The following is a 21,041-nucleotide window of genomic DNA, read 5'->3' on the forward strand; positions in this document are numbered from 1 at the left end:
GTGGTTTCATCTATGGTACAACTATCTGTATAGCTGAGGCAAACAAGCATCCCAATCAACCAATCAATGGCATGGTCCATGGCTCATGGGGATGTACTTTGTTCAAACTGATTCCAAATAATTAAAATTCTAATATGACCAGTTTGAGTGGGAGGGGGGGGGGGGGGGGGGGGGCGAACCACCACCTCCACCACCACCACCACCACCACCACCACCACCACAACAACAACAACAACAGAGATAGTGATGTTTTAGAATTTAGATTCTCGAACTAAGTAATTGCATATAAATTATTTGGGTTGAAGAACGACAGAAAAAGAATGAAATATTATTAATGTACTATGTATTCACTAAATCACTTCCATTAATTTTCCAGCATTATAATTTTGTGGATGTTAGTTTTCTTCATTAAGTAGGCAAAGATTCTATGAATGGTATACATATTCAAAAAACCGTAATTGCTCCTTTAGATTCACAACAACAGTGCACAGTAGCCAATACATGAAAATCCTTCAAATGAATTTTTTGCTGTTGATGTCTTCAGTCGTGAGACTGGTTTGATGCAGCTCTCCATGCTCCTCTATCCTCTGCAAGCTTCTTCATCTCCCAGTACCTACTGCAACCTACATCCTTCTGAATCTGCTTGGTGTATTCATCTCTTGGTCTCCCGCTATGATTTTTACCCTCCACCCCGCCCTCCAATACTACATTGGTGATCCTTTGATGCCTCAGAACATGTGCTACCAACCAATCCCTTCTTCTAGTCAAGTTGTGCCACAAACTTCTCTTCTCCCCAATCCTATTCAACACCTCCTCATTAGTTATTTGATCTACCCATCTAATCTTCAGCATTCTTCTGTAGCACCACATTTCGAAAGCTTCTATTCTCTTCTTGTCCAAACTATTTATCGTCCATGTTTCACTTCCATACGTGGCTACACTCCATACAAATACTTTCAGGAATGACTTCCTCACACTTAAATCAATACTCGACGTTAACAAATTTCTCTTATTCAGAAACGCTTTCCTTGCCATTGCCAGTCTACATTTTATATTCTCTTCTACTTCAACCATCATCAGATATTTTGCTCCCCAAATAGCAAAACTCCTTTACTACTTTAAGTGCCTCATTTCCTAATCTAATACCCTCAACATCACCCAGTTTAATTCGACTACATTCCATTATCCTCGTTTTGCTTTTGGATGTTCATCTTATATCCTCCTTTCAAGACACTGTCCATTCCGCTCAACTGCTCTCCAAGTCCTTTGCTGTCTCTGACAGAATTATAATGTCATCGGCGAACCTCAAAGTTTTTATTTCTTCTCCATGGATTTTAATACCTACTCCGAATTTTTATTTTGTTTCCTTCACTGCTCGCTCAACATACAGATTGAATAACATTGGGGAGAGGCTACAACCCTGTCTCACTCCCTTCCCAACCACTGCTTCCCTTCCATGCCCCTCAATTCTTATAACTGCCATCTGGTTTCTATACAAATTGTAAATAGCCTTTCGCTCCCTGTATTTTACCCCTGCCACCTTCAGAATTTGAAAGAGAGTATTCCAGTCAACATTGTCAAAAACTTTTTCTAAGTCTACAAATGCTAGAAACGTAGGTTTGCCTTTCCTTAATCTAGCTTCTAAGATAAGCCGTAGGGTTAGTATTGCATCACGTGTTCCAATATTTCTACGGAATCCAAACTGATCTTCCCCAAGGTCGGCTTCTACTAGTTTTTCCATTCGTCTGTAAAGAATTCGCGTTAGTATTTTGCAGCCGTGACTTATTAAACTGATCGTTCAGTAATTTTCACATCTGCCAACACCCGCTTTCTTTGGGATTGGAATTATTATATTCTTCTTGAAGCCTGAGGGTATTTCGCCTGTCTCATACATCTTGCTCACCAGATGATAGAGTTTTGTCAGGACTGGCTCTCCCAAGGCTGTCAGTAGTTCTAATGGAATGTTGTCTACTCCTGGTGCCTTGTTTCGACTAAGGTCTTTCAGTGCTCTGTCAAACTCTTCACGCAGTATCATATCTCCCATTTCATCTTCATCTACATCCTCTTCCGTTTCCATAATATTGTCCTCAAGTACATCGCCCTCGTATAGACCCTCTATACACTTCTTCCACCTTTCTGCTTGCCTTTCTTCCTGTAGGCAGTATCTATCTTACCCCTAGTGAGATAAGCCTCTACATCCTTACATTTGTCCTCTAGCCACCCCTGCTTAGCCATTTTGCACTTCCTGTCAATCTTATTTTTGAGACGTTTGTATTCCTTTTTGCCTGCTTCATTTACTGCATTTTTATATTTTCTCCTTTCATCAATTTAATTCAATATTTCTCCTGTTACCCAAGGATTTCTAGTAGCCCTCGTCTTTTTACCCACTTGATCCTCTGCTGCCTTCACTACTTCATCTCTCAAAGCTAACCATTCTTCTTCTACTGTATTTCTTTCCCCCATTCCTGTCAATTGTTCCCTTATGCTCTCCCTGAAACTCTGTACAACCTCTGGTTTAGTCAGTTTACACAGGTCCCATCTCCTTAAATTCCCACCTTTTTGCAGTTTCTTCAGTTTTAATCTACAGTTCATAACCAATAGATTGTGGTCAGAGTCCACATCTGCCCCTGGAAATGTCTTACAATTTAAAACCTGGTTCCTAATCTTTGTCTTACCATTATATAATCTATCTGATACCTTTTAGTATCTCCAGGCTTCTTCCATATATACAACCTTCTTTTGTGATTCTTGAACCAAGTGTTAGCTATGACTAAGTTGTGCTCTGTGTAAAATTCTACCAGGTGGCTTCCTCTTTCATTTCTTAGCCCCAATCCATATTCACCTATGTTTCCTTCTCTCCCTTTCCCTACTACCGAATTCCAGTCACCCATGACTATTAATTTTTCGTCTCCCTTCACTATCTGAATAATTTCTTTTATTTCATCATACATTTCTTCAATTTCTTCATCATCTGCAGAGCTAGTTGGCAAATAAACTTGTACTACTGTAGTAGGTGTGGGCTTCGTGTCTATCTTGGCCACAATAATGCGTTCACTATGCTGTTTGTAGTAGCTTACCCGCATTCCTATTTTTTTATTCATTATTAAACCTACTCCTGCATTACCCCTATTTGACTTTGTATTTATAACCCTGTATTCGCCTGACCAAAAGTCTTGTTCCTACTGCCACCGAACTTCACTAATTCCCACTATATCTAACTTTAACCCATCCATTTCCCTTTTTAAATTTTCTAACCTACCTGCCCGATTAAGGGATCTGACATTCCACGCTCTGATCCGTAGAACGCCTGTTTTCTTTCTCCTGATAACAATGTCCTGTTGAGTAGTCCCCTAACCATTTTGGTTAGTGTTACAAGGCCAGATCAGTCAATCATCCAGACTGTTGCCCCTGCAACTACTGAAAAGGCTGCTGCCCCTCTTCAGGAACCAAGCGTTTGTCTGGCCTCTCAACAGATACCCATCCGTTGTGGTTGCACCTATGGTACGGCTATCTGTATCGCTGAGGCACGCAAGCCTCCCCACCAACGGCAAGGTCCATGAATTTATTCATGTATTTTTATATCCTTTGCAAATTAAAATAATACTAACTAACTGAAACTAAACTATTACATAGTAATAATCAAAACAATGAAGACAAAATTGTTGAAAACAAAGAAATAAAGAACACCAAAGACAGGTGCTGTGCATTTTATTGTTTGCAGTGTGCATTAGCGGATATGAAGACACTTAAAGTCTATAGATAACAATCAACTAAAAACCAATACCAACCTGCATAGAGCTTCCACAGTCCACTGAAACCTTGCATGCATATAGGTCCAAGGAAGAGAAGCATTGTTAACAAGAGTGGAATAACTGCAGCAGGAAAAAGGCCTTGCCACCTTAATCCCAGAAGTTCCCATATTGAAGCCTGGAATTTAAAGATTTGAATTTCAATGCTTATCAGTGCCTGTTTTGACAGAAAAACGTAACTCACAGTAAGAATTCCTAGCACATTTTTTGCAACAAATAAAGACTGAGCAACATTAAAACTATGCTTTGGACTGCACTTCACAAATATCAATGTTCATTTCGATATTGTGGCAGAAATCTGTATAACACTGTGTTAAGTTTGTAATAGTAAGAATTTTCATTGGCTTTAAGTAGAGGTGAGAGCGCCAGAGAACAGTAATTTTACTATTTCTCATCAGCACATATCGTCATATTTATAATATAATAATGCCACAAGTGCCAATCAAAAGATTTCAGAAAGTTTCTAGTTGTCTTGTAGGCTGTTACATCTATCGATTATTCAATTTCTTCAATGTCGAGGTACAGCAGAAAAATATATGCCTTCAATGAGTTAGTTAACTCTTGTGCTTTAATTTTCTTTCTTTCCAGTTGCTTTTTCGAATACCTTACATCATCATTTGATACCTTTAACACTCCTCGAATATGAGTTATCACTGAAGTCTTTCGCCAGTTTTTATGGTTTTCATCTGGCTTTCATATATTTTTCCTCTTATATTTTTATTTACCTTTTTTAAAATTCCTTCTCTGGAAAAGCTATATAAAAATAGCGGGGATACGAACATCATTATGAAAACGCTTAAGAATCTTTTCTTTATGGTCGATGGGTGGTCTCTGTAACAATGTAGAAAAAAAGAAATTAAAAGTTGCCTGAAATGTGATATGCTGACGATAAAATACGGGCGTAAATCCGAAATTTATGGACTCAGTGACATTTTTCAAATACATTTGGCAACAGCGTCACGTGTAATCATTGTGCAGACGACTTAATAGTTAATGATTAGCAGATAAAATATTTCACAAAAGACATCATGAAAGCGAAGCACAGACCTGTTATGTGGGGAATTCCAGACATATAAACTAGCGACATAAACGACTGACAAAAGAAAACATGCCACTATAGACGATATACATGCGTATTCTTTCATTCTTCTATCCTCCATACTGCTATTCTACGCTGTCACGTGACTCCTTGAAGCTTTCCTATTCGCCATTCGTTAGTCTGCCTTAGGAATAAGAAAATGGCTGCCAGTACTGATGGAAGGGTATCCTTTGTTTAGGATTTTCTGCTGCAGAATTACAGGGATATTTTAAAATGCCGAGTGCTTCTTTCACCTCTTCTCGTTCTTACGTTCGGAGATCGAGAAGAAAAAATGCAAACCGCATTCCTCTACCGTCAAGAGCGAGCTCAGGTAAGAGAAGACTGCTGTTCTCTGCCAGAACTGAAATGCTTGGACTCGTCCCAGGCCCATGTCCGTACCTATTGACAGCTTATCAGTTTTGTGTGTGATCACTATGTGTAATCGTTTTGTAACATATTAGATGTAAAGGGCCTTCAACATATAATGTGCGTTTTAGTTTCATTAAAGTAATTTTAAAGAAGACTGGAAGAAATTACCATATCTCTATGCAATGTCAAATTACATATTTTGCGAGTCTGCCGTTTATCCGTATGTAAGATGTATCGTTTTTGTGAACCGTTCCGGTGGACGTCAGGGGGAAGGAGTGAATGGCTTTGGCAAAACTGGTTGGAATTATGTGAGAGTATACTTACCAGCTCTTAATTCTACATTGAACGGTACTCATTGTCAGTTTCATTGCCGAAAATGTTTCGTATATTGTAATACTCATAAACTTTCGGATCCGGATTGTGCTCTAATCGCCACTTAAGTCGTATCACAATCGTACATATATTTAATTGTCCACCACAGAGCAAAGTTATGTATTGTAGTGTTGTGATCAGCAGCAAGCAGATTGTTTTGTGTGTGAACGCGTGTTGCTCTGATGAAGGATGTTATATTTGCATTGTAGATATGGCCAGCTGATTTCTTTCTTTCGTTGTTATATAAGAAAAAAAAGCCCATCCTATGGATCGTTAACGTTCATGTATTAAACATCAACTTTTTGTTAACGATTTCATTCCCATATTTATTGGGAACCATGTTTCGTCTAATAAGACCCAGCGTTCTGCAAATCGCAAAAACCTCACAGCTCACCTGTATGTTCTGTGTGCAATGCCATTAGAGCAAATCTTAATACTGTTATATATCTCATTTGTAATTGTTCTACACTGCCACTGGATGTTTGATTTTGTATAATAGATAATGGTAGTGGTTTTCTGGAAATGCTATGCAATTACTGTCAAAAGTGATGCCCTGTAGTTTTAAAGAGTTCATTGCGCAAGGTGTGTGCCAGCTTTTCATTGTTTTGTTTGTAAGTAACAATGGTGAATAAATCAGATTTATGTACCATCATTTCATCTCTTGAAGAAATACAGCAACTGGCACTATATATGTGTCCATATTATGCAAACTTCTGTAACACACCTGACATAGGGTACTTCCCATTGTAAAACATTGGCTTTATTCATTGTTATATGTAGTGTGGAAAGATGGTTAAATGTGTGCCTGCGTAGTATCACTTGCCTAATGTGATCTTCACTGTGTGTATGAAACAGATACATGAGGAGCTGTAATGTGTTCCTAGAGTCCTCACATAACTTAATTCTTGAAATTTTGTAAATAGCTAGACTTTAACATGGTAGTTGGAGGCTTATCTTTAGGCACCTGCCACTTAAGATGTTTCAATAATTCAGTGTCTCTTGCAAATTAAAAATATATCATTTATGCTGCCATTATTTATATGCATTCAGTAGTATCTTGTTAGTTATTAGTTACATTTAGTATAACATCACAATCTGTTTTGTAAGTGGTCTCCTGTGTTATCATTCCATTTCATAATGACCTTCCAATAAATTCTTAAACTCGAATACTTGCATTTGTTGATTGATTCCATCAGTAACTCATTGATGTGTCCACGGTGTACTAATTTTCTAAGCTGCAAAGTTTTACGTTTCTGAACATTTAATGCAAGTTGTCAGTCGTACCATTGTAGTTCTGTGGATCACTTCTGCTACTTTTCTCATAGATGCAGTGACCTTTGTTTTATTCCAATTCTGTGGCACAGTTTTTTGTTCAGATAATGTGCTGTGTATTGTGTTTAAAATGGTGGGGGCACAATATATTAACTTTGTACATAAGATGTTTCAAGCTGCTTGCCATTTTCGTTTGACTTGAAACTCTTACAGACGTGTCAATTCATTGACCGTGGTATTCAGAATGGGATGGTCACATTGAGAAATATGGACAAATTATAGACAATTGATGTACACTACTTAATCTTCAAAACGATGAAATGCTTATTATTGTTCATAAACTCATACATAAGTAGAAGTAACATACTACCTAGCTTTCAGAACTAAGAGTTCCTTTCCTGGGAAGGAGAGAGGTAGGTTATTCAGACCCCAGGATGAGAGGGTATAGTGAGGATTGAGCACAATTATTGTCCTCACCACTGTTTTTCTCTCTCATCCTGGGTCTGAATGACGTACCCTTCCCTATTAACTTTGCCCAGCCTCTCTCTCTGTCCTCTCTTAAGGCAAAGCTATTTATTCTGAAAGCTACGTAATGTTGCTTTTACTGTTTGTCAACAGTATTATACATTTCACGTCACGAAGGTAAGTATGTACTGACTAATAGTTCTGTCTCATAATTTGTTTCTAGTTCAATTTTTCCTTTGGTACCGTGATGACAAATATACAGATAGTGCTGTAAAGTCAATTGAAAGTAGGTGAAATCCCAACACACATCTGCATAAGTAATTAAAAAAAAATGGCTGCTTTCTGTATTCCTTCAAATGATTTACTACGTGACAACAGTTTTCAAGCACCAATAAAATAATGTTCAGATTAATTTCATTTGGCTGTACTGGTAAATCTTGACACAGAGGCTGGATCACACTAGGCCAGTAATTTAGTCAATTGGCCATTGATTTAATTGCTGTACTACATGAGACAACAAGCAGTGGAGCAGTACATCTTGGAATGAAAAAATTATATAGTGCCATCCTCTCCCCATTGCATTGGGGAGAGGATGGCACTTTGTGCATCAAAATACTCAGTGGAGACTTGTCCATTATCTAATATGTTTTCTGAGTATAGGCCTACCTCTTGCAGTTCTTCTTCTGATGACGAAAAAAGCATTAAATATGACAAAGTGCATTTAATCATAGCACAAGTGTGAACATTATGTTAAGCCACTGGTCAGTTGGTTACCACAATCTCTATTTTGGCATTCAAATTTGCTGGCTTCACCAACTCTCAACCGAAATGTGACCTTCCAATGTAACCTAGCCTTGGGCTACACTACAGATTGGTGTGTCACAACTGAGACTTCAAGGGGCTTGGGGGTGTCTAGCATCACACACTAGCCCAGCTTGCAGCCAAATTTAAAATGGAAAAAGAGATGAGATATGTAAAGAATAGCGAAGAGTACAAAGATGGATCATTAACAACACATTTGCGTGTTGCATGCGCATTCTATAAGCACTAATGTGGTACATAGTGAGTAAAACATTTGATATTTGTGTTGTTGCAACAAATTGTGTAAACAGTGTGCACACACACACACACACACACACACACACACACACACACACACACACACACACACACATGGGGGGGGGGGAGATTGATTATTAAATTACTCTTCAGGTGTATACAGTATTATCATACTCATTGCTCTTTGTTTCTTTAGCAGACCCATGTGAACTCCAGTGTCATGTGCCAAACCAGAATATACCAGGTGCTGGTGGTGCTTCGAGTGCATCCACAGTGACTGGATCAAATGCTGCCGGCAGCTCAGCCTCTGCGGCATCTGCTGGAAACACAAGTTCATCTAGTGTAAACAATGGCACTACTAGCCATCAGTCCCCGTACGACCTTCGTAGAAAATCCCCTCCTCACCATGAACCTTCAACTAGTACAAGTATGGCAGCGTCTTCCACTGTATCGACTGCTAATAGTTACACTGCTTCCATGCTGCCAGCTCGCAAAAGGCCGAGGCGGAACTGTTCAGTATCATATGATCGTAAGTATTCAACATTAATTTACGAACACTATTTTGAAAATCTTTAAAAGCATTGAAAGCATCACCTGAATGGTAATCTATGAATGAGTGTTGGTAGCAGGAATAATTCTTGAGAAAAGAGCTATTTTGGTGCAGGAAAGGACAAAGCCTATCATAAAATTCTATACTCTTTATCAAACAGTTGATGTTTCATTTTTATAATTTCATTGCCTCATCAGTGTTTGTTACAATTTATAAATAGTTTTTCGTTTAGGCCCTGAGACAGTTGTCTCAGAATTTCTATTTGTGCTATATAATAAATACTAGGGGGACCTTTTGTTATGAAGGATCATTCAATGAGTAGTAAGTTTTTATGTCCATAACACTTCCTTTTCCTTTCTTTGGTGGTAAACAAACACAGCTCTCATTCATGATCAGACTCACTGTATAGGTCTATAATGTTGTTGTCAGGTCTGCCTGTTTTTTAGTTTCGTGTTAATTCTTAAATGTAAATTGTACAAATGTTGCACCCATAATCGAGGAATGACTTTAAAATAACACAGCCTAATTCAAACTATAGTGAAAAATCATAGTGGAAATGTGGCAGCATGAACCACTTCTGATGGAGATCGGTAACTGATTCATATAATACCAAAAAATGGTATACCACCTGTCTGCTTTGACCTGTGACATTATCAAGATGGTTGGCTTCCCTACTTAAAGTGTATTCAGTATGGCAGCCCTTACATCATTCATTACACCCATGAACAAACACCGATAACACATGAAATGTTCTAACTCTAGCAATAAAATGGAGCTAACAGGACAACTGTGGGTGGTAGGGAGTTTTGGATGAGGGCAAACTAAATATGTGGCAGTGAGCAACATCATTCCAAAGAAGTATTCACCCAAAAATAACGTACTACGTGAAATCAACAGTAACCAACCCAACCAAAAATGCAAAAAAACATACCATTGGTATCATACATTTTGCTTGTTTTATGTAGCTCAAATGAAGACAGCAATACCCCAACACGAAAAGCTGGTCCCTCTATTTTCACTTAACCTGTATAGCTCAGACAAAACCCATGATACCAGCAATCCACAACTAGCAGAACTAAGCATTATCAAAATCTAGTGAGACCAAAATAACACTCCTTGATACTCACCACTATAAACTACTAAATATGAGCTTCGACTACTAATACAGACAAAGTATGCAAAATCATTAAAAAGTGCCTACTCCAACATAAATTTTGGTATCCACTTCTCAAAATTAGCAACACAAAGAAACACATTTAACTTCTAACAGTTAACACCAGAAATACATAAACATATTTACTACCCTACCAAAAAACACTTGCTAAATTTTGTTGTAAGATCTGTACGTAGTACCAAACGAAAACCCAAAAAAATAACTTTCAAACTATTATCAACACACTCCGACAATTTCAAAACTGAGAACCAACAAATAGCGAAAATTCACTACATTAAAATAACTCACAGACAAGGGAACAAAACAAACTGAGAAACATTGACATCCCACATTAAAGCGTGTCACCGCGTTACTCCACGATATCACCTGCGAAGAATCCATTTCAAACATGCTGCACCCAGTGACTTAACACAATACAGTTACGTTAAGAATAAAAAAGCTGAAGGGTGGTATCTCAGCTTTCGGCAGACCTGAAGGCTATGACTGTGTGTGTGTGTGTGTGTGTGTGTGTGTGTGTGTGTGTGTGTGTGTGAGAGAGAGAGAGAGAGAGAGAGAGAGAGAGAGAGAGAGAGAGAGAACATTTTCAGTCTGTAATTTGGGATATTTTTATGTTGTGATGCCTGTAGCAGTATGTTTGTTAAGCCTTGCCCTATGAAATTTTTTGTGCCCTATTTTAATTGGTCTAACAGCCATTGGGAGTTCAATAGAGCCATTGTTTGTGTATGTTAGATGTTATTTGTTTAATTTTCTAAACTGATCACACTTATTAATAAATCTGTTAATGTATCAGCATAATCTATAATTGTGAACTTCTCTTATGCAGAATGCACAACCTCAGCAGCACACTATCTACAGTATGAGCTCCCAGATGAGGTACTGTTAACGATATTCAGCTACCTGCTAGAACAGGATTTGTGTCGTGTTAGCCAGGTTTGCAAGCGCTTCCAGACAATAGCAAATGACAACGAACTTTGGTATGTTTATTTTATAAATTAAAAATTCTTTCTGAACGATTATTTCTACAATATTTATTTTAATTGTATGCAGCTGCATTTTTGTTTTCAGTGCAGTGTGCAATAATTGTAGATCTAGTTTGAATAAAACATTTATTTATGGTTATCGTGTTATGAAATGTCATGCTAGTTAATACAACTGCAATTTTCTGTAACATTTATATTGAATCTGAGATTCTGAATTATTAATTCCTTTGACAAGGAAGAGAATATAAACCAAAGAGTATAAGTGCCTGCTGGTATTAAAATTGGTAGCAGTTTCCTTATTGAATGTTTATGTTCTTTTCTATCCTCATTGTGCAAGTGCCCAATTCAAATGCAAACAACTTTCTGTTCCCCTTATTTTCAGGTGAAAAAAATAATTTATATAACAATCCAGAGTGGGTTTTAACTGCGATATATTTCTGTGGGTGTACTCCTGCATTTGTGTTCGTAGTCAGATTGTTTATAAATCTTTTTCTTGTAATTTTGGTACTCAAACTGCAAGGGGCACAATTTCGGCATTTGGAACATAATAAAGTAATATGTGATCAGTAAATTAGGTATACAGTAGCACCTAGTTTAATTCCTTCAGAGAGTTTGTCTTTGGAAAGATGTTGAGAGAATACGCTTCATCCCCATCCCCATGTCCTGTTTGCGCTGTAGCTTGTCAAAAGTGTGTGTGTGTGTGTGTGTGTGTGTGTGTGTGTGTGTGTCTCATTCAGTGTAATTGTTAGACACTTTTAACAAGAGGTTAAATAATAAAATAAATTTACAGCAGTCTTTGGAAAGTAATGACACACACACACACACGCACACACACACGCGCGCGCGCGGGGGAGAACAGCTAACCGATCAGTCATTGTTTTGGTATAACAATCATGATCAACGTATCTGCATATGGCAGCAGTGCTGCAAGTCTTCGGCAAGCGATGTATGCGAACTCGTGTTATTTGCTCTTCTTTGTACACTTATATTGTCGACTTGTCTCTGACAACAGTCTCATGATGCTTTTTGGTTAAATGGGTAGCGGCGAAGGCTCACCAATCGAGTACACTTGGAAACTCAACTCGAAAACTACACTATCTTTCTGGATTCTCCAAAATAAATCTTCACATGTCCTTAATTGCCAAAACTTCATCTGTAAATGTAAGACGATCCCTATACTAATAAATTACCCAATGTAAACGCATTGACCTCAGCATTAGTATCTTAATATGCAAATGTAAGACTACTCTGTATTTTCCGAAGGACGAATTTGAGAATAAACCTCATTTAATAATCAAATTAATTGGGTACTTCGACATTAGTATCTGTTCTCTTATGCTGTGTGAATGTGTTTTGACATTAATTATACATTGAAAAGTCTGACAGTGGTGAGCAGTATTACTGAAATAAACTGGAACATTGTACAGACTTAACAATATTTAATATTGTACCATAATGCCATAATAATTTTTTGTAGAAATTGTTGGATGCTTAATTTTCTTGTTTATTGTGATTGTGGTTATTGTAACAGGAGGTACTCAAAAGAAACTGAACTAATTTATTGATGGGTAGAGCTCTTGTATTACCACATTTTCTGCTCAGAGTACATAGAGCGAACATTCCAGAGACAGTAAATGAAGTGCTATTACTGAAGAAGGTAAGGCTAAATTTGACAGAGTTCATAGTGACAAATGTTGTGTGTGATTGTCATTTTTGCACTGGCTGAGTTTCATGAGCAGCTTGTGACTGTGAAATTCTACTTTTTCCTTGGAGAACAGGAACAGAAACTCTCGGAATGTTAAAAACAGCTTACAAGGACAATGGTGTGGCTAAAAATCAAGTGTTTGAGTGGTTTTTCCGTTTCAAAAATGGTGAAATATTAGTTGATGACAAACCTCATTCTGGTTGTCCTTCCACAGCCCGAACCCATGAAAAAATTGAAAACATTTGTGCAATCAACGAAGATCGACTATGGACTATTGAAGAAATTGTGCTGTTGGGAGTGACTTGGAGTTCAGTGCAGCAGAATTGTGACAGAAGATCTGGAAACGAAAATGATGGCTGCCAAATTCGTGCCATACTGCTGACTCCTGAACAAAAACAAGGTCATGTGGAACCATGCTGCACTTTGTAAGAAGAGTCCCAAAACGATCCAAACTTTTTTCAGAAATTATCACAGATGACAAAACTTGGATCTGCACTTATGATTCTGAATCAAAGCCAGCGGAAGACTTCGAGTTCACCTCGCCCCAGGAATGCCCATCAGGTGTTTTCAGTGTGAGAGGACTCGTCCATTCAGTGTTTGTTCCGAAGCGTAAGCCAGTTAACAAGTCTTTCTAGTTAGAAGTTTTGAAAAGATTGTGCGCCAGTGTGTGGTGAAAGTGGCCTATTTTGTGGCATTTGGGTGAGTTTTTCCATTATGACAGTGCCCCTGCTTACACAGCCCTGTGTGTATGACAGTTCTTGACCAAAAATGGTATGACCCCCCCCCTTCCTCCTCCTCCTCCCCCCCCCCCCCCCCCCCCCCCCCTCATGCTGACCCAACCTTGCCCTGTGTGACCTTTTTTCCATAGAATGAAAAGACATGAAAGGAAAGACTTTCGCTGATCTTGCTGACTTGAAGAAAACAATGTCTGAAGTACATCACAAAAGATGAATGTAAGCCGCATTTTGAAAAATGGAATAAAAGATTGGGCGACTGTATTAATTCAAGTGGAGAGTATTTTGAAGGGGATTGAAGGTTTGTGCTTGAAATGTGTATAAATACGTTAACAAGAAGTTTGGTTTCTTTTGGGCACCCGTTCGTATTAAGTTGAGTTGGGAAAAAAAGATGCTGGAAATCTTAAATGAATGGAGTTGGGAAGCTTAGTTCTGCAGACTGCAATTTATAGTTGCATTTTACGTTGTTTCTAAATTACCATTGTGTTTCTGTAGTATAAAGTAAAACAGGAAAGTGTCTGCCTATATATGAGTGACAGTTAATAAATTTATTTTATATATATATGTTGTAAATGGTTATGAATGTGCACATTCTAGGTATAATGGCAGTCTCCACATCTTATTAGATTAATATTATTGTGACAAGTTTGATGTAACTGTATTTCAGCTTGTGTTACCACAGTTGTTTCTTGTCTTTCCAGGAAAAATTTGTACCAAAGTGTGTATGAATATGATCTTCCATTGTTCAATCCTGCCCCGTGTCGATTCGAGTTTGTTTCTTCAGAGGACTCCGAACACGCAAATCCTTGGAAAGAAAGCTTTAGACAGTTGTATAGAGGAGTGCATGTTCGCCCTGGGTACCAAGACCTTTCATTTCGAGGACGCAGCATCAATTATTTTAATACAGTTCAAGGTGCACTAGACTTTGCGGATGAGCGTAGTGTCAATTCTGGTGAAGGTTGTGAAGGGTCACCTGCCATAGTATTCCTTCACACTGGTACATACCGTGGAGAGTTTTTGGTTATAGACTCTGATGTGGCTCTAATTGGAGCTGCTGCTGGTAACGTTGCAGAATCAGTGATTTTGGAAAGAGAATCTGAGTCTACTGTAATGTTTGTGGAAGGAGCAAAGCAGGCTTATGCTGGACACCTTACAATCAAATTTTCACCAGATATTACATCCACTGTTCCACATCATAAACATTATTGTTTAGAAGTTGGAGAAAATTGCAGTCCTGTTGTGGATCACTGCATCATTCGCAGTTCTTCTGTTGGTAAGTAGTGGAAGATACTTTCCTCCTAAAACTTTACTTTGATACTGTAAAGAATTGGTCCAGTTGTTCTACATTTATTAATGTTTTCTATTTACTTAACAGAAATGTGTCTCAAAAATTCTATATTGTTATCTTGTTGCATATTTTTTCCAGTATCTCTGTGTGCTGTATTGGGAAAACAGAGCTAAAATTATGTAGAGTTAAAGTTGCACTAAATGTACATTATTTTAAAATTGCATCTTCTATTTAACGGACATTGATATGGAAAAACAGACCAACAACATAAAATGTGAAAACCGCATCAGAAAAACTACTTAAAAGTTTAAGATACCTTTTATAAGAACTCCAAATTATGTCAACTTTTAAATAAAACTATCACACATGTTGTTGCTTTTTATACAATATCAGGTCGTCCAGCATCCTGGAAAACAGGGAACACTCTGTGATTTTTTTTTTTTTTTTTTTTTTTTCTGGAAAACTCAGGAGAACTTAAAATTTTTGCATTTGCCTTAAAAACCCTTGAAAAGGCATGTTATCTGATTTGATTCTGGGCAGAAGCATTTCCTTGCCTTCAGATTGGCGTGATGAAGTTCTCTCTCACTCTTTGCCCTCAACTCTGTGCTGTGAGACCACCCTCCACCTGGCTTTTGGAACCCCCCCCCCCCCAATGCAGCCCCATCTAAGGTAAATCTGAAAAGATAGATTGTTCAGGTGTCCATGGTTGACACCAGTGTTCATAAGGCATTCGTGAAAGACCCAAAAAGCAAGCTCAAGGTCGAGGGTAATCCAGAAGGTCCCATGATTTTGGACTTCGGGACAGAGTGTAGATTTCAATAATATTACAAGCACTTCTGTTTTACTGCAGAAGTTTTGCACTTTTTGGTGTGGTTGGGGGGGGGGGGGGGGGCAAAAGGAAATGGTGTCAGTCTGGACTCAGCAAATATTAATGGATGTTTAAAAATGTGCGAAGAAAGTAGGAACAGAAGTAGATGAAACTGAAATGTAAGGTCACTACTGGGATCCTAAGTGTCATAGCTATGAAGTAGTGTGTGAGTCTATGAAGGGCAAGATGCTGCTAGCTCATCTCGCCTTTTTTGATACTGGCTGCTCGAGTTGAGTAGTTTCTGTTTAAATTTCAGTCAGATGCCTCCATAACTCCATTTCTCTGTATTTCCCTCTATTCTGTAGTCAGAGAATTAATGAGAGAATTTGCCAAACAAGAAGTTTGTAGAAGCAGAATAGTTACAACCTCAGAAGCTGGACATCAGGTACAGAGCCAAGAAAATCCTAAGAAATTTTGTTCTTATGTCAAAGCGGTAGGTGGATCAAAACAAAATGTCCAGACACTCTGTGACCAAAATGGTATTAAAGCAGTGGATGACAGACTCAAGGCCGTTATACTAAATGTCTTTTTCCAAAGCCGTTTCACAGAGGAAGGCTGCACTGCAGTTCCTTCTCTAGATTGTTGCTCAGGTGACAAAATGCTAGATATTGAAATAGACGACAGAGGGATAGAGAAACAATTAAAATCTCTCAAAAGAGGAAAGGCCGCTGGACCCGATGGGATACCAGTTCGATTTTACACAGAGTACGCGAAGGAACTTGCCCGCCTTCTTGCAGCAATGTACCGTAGGTCTCTAGAAGAGCGTAGCATTCCAAAGGATTGGAAAAGGGCACAGGTCATCCCCGTTCTTAAGAAGGGATGTCGAACAGATGTGCAGAACTATAGACCTATATCTCTAACTTCGATCAGTTGTAAAATTTTGGAACACGTATTATGTTAGAGTATAATGACTTTTCTGGAGCCTAGAAATCTACTCTGTAGGAATCCACATGGGTTTACAAAAAGACAATCGTGTGAAACCCAGCTCGCGCTATTTGTCCACGAGACTCGGAGGGCCATAGACACGGGGTCCCATGTAGTTGCCGTGTTTCTTGACTTCCGCAAGGCGTTCGATACAGTTCCCCACAGTTGTTTAATGAACAAAGTAAGAGCATATGGACTATCAGACCAATTGTGTGATTGGATTGAAGAGTTCCTAGATAAGAGAACGCAGCATGTCATTCTCACAATATATATATAAATGACGTTGTGGATAACATCGGAAGTTCACTGAGGCTTTTTGCCGATGATGCTGTGGCATATTGAGAGGTTGTAACAATGAAAAATTGTACTGAAATGCAGAAGTATCTGCAGCGAATTGACGCATGGTGCAGGGAATGGCAGTTGAATCTTAGTGTGTACAAGTGTAATGTGCTGTGAATACATAGAAAGAAAGATCCCTTATCATTTAGCTACAATATAGCAGGTCAGCAACTGGAAGCAGTTAATGCCATAAATAATTTGGGAGTGGGCATTAGGAGTGATTTAAAATGGAATGATCATATAAAGGTGATCACCGGTAAAGCAGATGCCAGGCTGAGATTCATTGGAAGAATCCTAAGGAAATGCATTCCGAAAACAAATGAAGTAGGTTACAGTACACTTGTTCGCCCACTGCTTGAATATTGCTCACCAGTGTGGGATCCGTACCATATGGAGTTGATAGAAGAGATAGAGAAGATCCAACGGAGAGCAGCGCGCTTCGTTACAGGATCATTTAGTAATCACGAAAGCATTACGGAGATGATAGATAAACTCCAGTGGAAGACTCTGCAGGAGAGACGCTCAGTAGCTCGGTACGGGCTTTTGTTGAAGTTTTGAGAAGATACCTTCACCGAGGAGTCAAGCAGTATATTGCTCCCTCCTACGTATATCTCCCGAAGAGACCATGAGGATAAAATCAGAGAGATTAGAGCCCACACAGAGGCATACCGACAATCCTTCTTTCCATGAACAATACGAGACTGGAATAGAAGGGAGAACTGATAGAGGTACTCAAGGTACCCTCCGCTTGCGGAGTATGGATGTAAATGTAGACTAAGAAAGCTCTGGGTCTATGTGACATATCAGGAAATAGTCTTTGCTTTCTGGGATGGGTGTTGTATATTTATGAAGAGCATGGTATCCAAAATTCTGGATAAATTTCCCCTATCATATTTCTTTATGAAGGGCACTGCATGTTTAGACACAGAAGTGGCAATTAACACTGACAATGAGAAAAAGTGGTTAGCAATAGCATTAATACCTCTTACTATCTTAAATTGATTTGGTGGTCATGAGGCTGATGCCATTTCAAGTGATTCCAAAATCTAGTAGTTAAGTCAGTAAAGAAAATGGGGATTACAATCGCATCAATAAATTATGGATGATGGTCATCGAGTTCAAGAGTGGACATGAAAATGTGAAGAGATTTATCAGGGTTACTTGCTGTCGCTTCCGTGGCATTGCCAGCCTTGAAAGAGATTTAACTGAGAGCTCCATTGTGGTTAAAATTTGGCTGAAGTCTTTCTTACACTGTTTGTAATGTAACAGAGCTGTTGTAACTATCACAAAGCAGTTAATACATAGCTTTTGAAATTCACATGATAGGTACAGTGAAACAGGAACAGACAAAAAGGCAAGTGAGAAGTCCTCAAAAGAAAATGAGAGAATGAAGAAAGTGAGTAGAGAAAAGCTAACAGCACTAAGTAGTACGAAAACAGAACTTGTGGAAAGTGCTGAGAAAGAAGTTTCTCAGATTGAAGTAGTACTGCATCACTAAAAACTAACAGTTTGTGGCTTCATTTAATGTTCATGCATGTGTCTTTATCAGACTAGTCTATTGCCATTCATTTAATAATCATTTTGCTCAAATTGTATTTGAATTTTAGTCTTAGGTCTCTCTGTAAAAATTGTAAATTTTTAATGAAATACCTTTGCAGCTTAGTCTCTTTGCAAATTTTATTGTAATTTTTTTTATTCAAATTACGTTTTACACATAATTCAGTTGTCAGGTTGTGGTATGTTTATTTCTTAATTGAAATTAACCATGTTCATTTGAAGGTTTTCTTAGAGTGTAGCTCGCATCATGTTCCTGTATACTGACAAAATTTGTAGATTTTATCACAAAATCAAACAAACTTGGTTAAGTACAAAGCACAATATGACCCTGTAAAAATCAGAAATTGGCCTGGAAAACTCGGGGAAATTTTTCTATTAGAATAGCTGGACACCTGGCATATGGTCTGCTGCCTTCACCCTTTCTGTAATATGATTCACAACTTACAACCTGTTAATCATTTTATATCAAACAATGGAAACTCCAAGTAGGACTATCAACAATGTAGGAAAAGATAGATTGCAACTTACCGTAAAGAAGATACATCAAGTTGCAGACAGGCATGATTGAAAGACACTGCTACTCAGTTATAATGTAATTGGAAACATAAAAAAATTGACTCGACAAGCAATGGCAGGAGAAATCTGTCTCATTCCATCCAATAAGTGCTGTCTCATTCCATCCGACAAGTGTCCCCTGACGCCAGATATGGGCGACTTTTCCAAACTCCCCTCATTTCCTAAACCTCACCAGTCCTTTGCCTTCATCCCTCTTCCTTCCCCTTCAACCCTTCTGCCAGGGAAGGAACCACTAGCTCTGAAAGCTTGCACATTTTGTTAAGCTTTTCTCCTGTCACCACTTGGTGAATAATTTTTTATCTATCCAATTACATTATATTTTCAAAAATGTATGATTTCTGTAGATATAGTTAGTTTCATGTTCTACAGATCATTTGCATGATTAATGGTAATAATATGGAAATGAGTCCTATATTCACATCACAAATTAGTTTATAATTATGACTACAAGCTGATCATTTGCAAGTGTGTTTAAGCATACAGTTTTGAGTTATTAATTTGTAGCCACCACTTGTCACACATTACAATAATAGAAATTCTTCTAAGAAAAAAGGAGTTGTCGAGGTGATACTTTCTTAGTTTTTACTTTGCTATCTGTCAGACTTTTATACCATTGGCAAGTGATAAAAATTTTGAATGCTGCATTGTGCACCCCTCCCTCCCTTTTTGTGCTAAAGGCAACCTTAATGTTGTGTAAAAACTATCATTTTTTCTTCTAGTATTCTTATTGTGTATAGCATTGTTCATGTTGAACCACAGTGGATCATTTACAACATCATCATGGTTGACCACCACATGTTCTTACTGCACTTTTTGAGCAATGGGGACTTTCGTTCTGAAAGATGAGTTACTCCATAACATTACTTTATATGACATTATTCAATGAAAATAAGCAAAATATGTCAACTTACTGAGTAGTGCCTCTGCAAGATGTGCAGTGATTCCAAGTGCAGTTGAGGCTGAACTAAGCTGTTTTAGAAATTCTAAAATGTGCTTTTTCCAAAATAAATTCTCATCAACACAAAAAAAATCTGAAGTTTCCATCCTACTTTTTACTTCCTCATCATGTGTTACACACATCATTGGTGTAGTATTCCTAGATGTACAGACACGAGTATGTTGTGTCTTCTTAAAACTGACAGTGAGACTGTTCACAAAAAATCAGTCAATGGCACTTGTAAGAGCATTGTTTACCTTTCTTCTGTTCTGTGTATGCTTGGATCGATTAAAGTACTAGTGTCAACTGCAAAATGAACTAATTCTGCTTGTTGTATATAGATGGAAAACCATTCACACATACGAACAACAATAGTGCACTTACGGTTGAGCCTTGAGAAACCCCCATATGTGACACTTCCCAATTGACAATGCCTCCCATGATTACATCGTTTGAATTACTAAGTACAAGTTTCTGCATTCTTTTTGTTAGATATGACATCATATGTTGGTTGACTATACCATCAATCCCATAAAACCTCAGTTTACTTAGAAGAATACTGTGATTTAGAGTGTCAAGATGCCTTAGATAGTTGACAGAAGATACCAACTGATCTATTTTGTTATTTAATACTTATAAAATTTTGTGAGTGAATGTGTAAATTGTATTCTGAGTAAAGCAACACTTCTGAAGTCCAAAGTATAATTTACTGAGGGTATTGGAGTTATTCAGGTGGGGTAATGCTCTAGAATACATCAGCTCAAAAATTGTGGATAGTGTCAGTCGTGAAACACATTGATAGTCTTTGACATCTTTCCTATCACCTTTTGTAAAGAGGGTTTTGGCAGTGGCATATTTCAATTTCTCTGGAAAAATGCCTCGAGTTAGTGATTGTTATGTATTTAAGATAAGGCTGTGCTCATTATATGGGAATAATACTGCAGAGGAGCTTCCCACTTCATTAACTACTGAAATGGCAACAACT

General features: G+C 38.0%; 2 protein-coding genes across 3 annotated transcripts in view; one reads left to right on the forward strand and one right to left on the reverse strand.

The window, feature by feature from the left end:
* LOC124794742 (CAAX prenyl protease 2) overlaps positions 1 to 5,139 on the reverse strand; it is a 109,434-nt gene extending 104,295 nt beyond the window's left edge. The window contains exons 1-3 of one of the 2 annotated variants that reach the window (XM_047258350.1): positions 4,857 to 5,139; positions 4,535 to 4,640; positions 3,789 to 3,927 (exon numbers count right to left, since the gene is read on the reverse strand). In XM_047258350.1, coding sequence (XP_047114306.1) covers positions 3,789 to 3,927; positions 4,535 to 4,640; positions 4,857 to 4,969 — 358 coding nt within the window. In that variant the 5' untranslated portion in view covers positions 4,970 to 5,139. The remainder of the gene's footprint in view (positions 1 to 3,788; positions 3,928 to 4,534; positions 4,641 to 4,856) is intronic. The other variant, XM_047258349.1, reaches the window with a different exon arrangement.
* Positions 5,022 to 21,041, forward strand: part of LOC124794741 (F-box only protein 11) — a 59,474-nt gene continuing 43,454 nt past the window's right edge. Inside the window, exons 1-4 of the mRNA XM_047258348.1 lie at positions 5,022 to 5,218; positions 8,621 to 8,953; positions 10,972 to 11,122; positions 14,269 to 14,840. Of these exons, the coding sequence (XP_047114304.1) occupies positions 5,122 to 5,218; positions 8,621 to 8,953; positions 10,972 to 11,122; positions 14,269 to 14,840 (1,153 nt within the window). The 5' untranslated portion in view covers positions 5,022 to 5,121. The remainder of the gene's footprint in view (positions 5,219 to 8,620; positions 8,954 to 10,971; positions 11,123 to 14,268; positions 14,841 to 21,041) is intronic.

Source organism: Schistocerca piceifrons, chromosome 4 (genome assembly GCF_021461385.2).
Source record: "Schistocerca piceifrons isolate TAMUIC-IGC-003096 chromosome 4, iqSchPice1.1, whole genome shotgun sequence".
NCBI lineage: Eukaryota > Metazoa > Arthropoda > Insecta > Orthoptera > Acrididae > Schistocerca > Schistocerca piceifrons.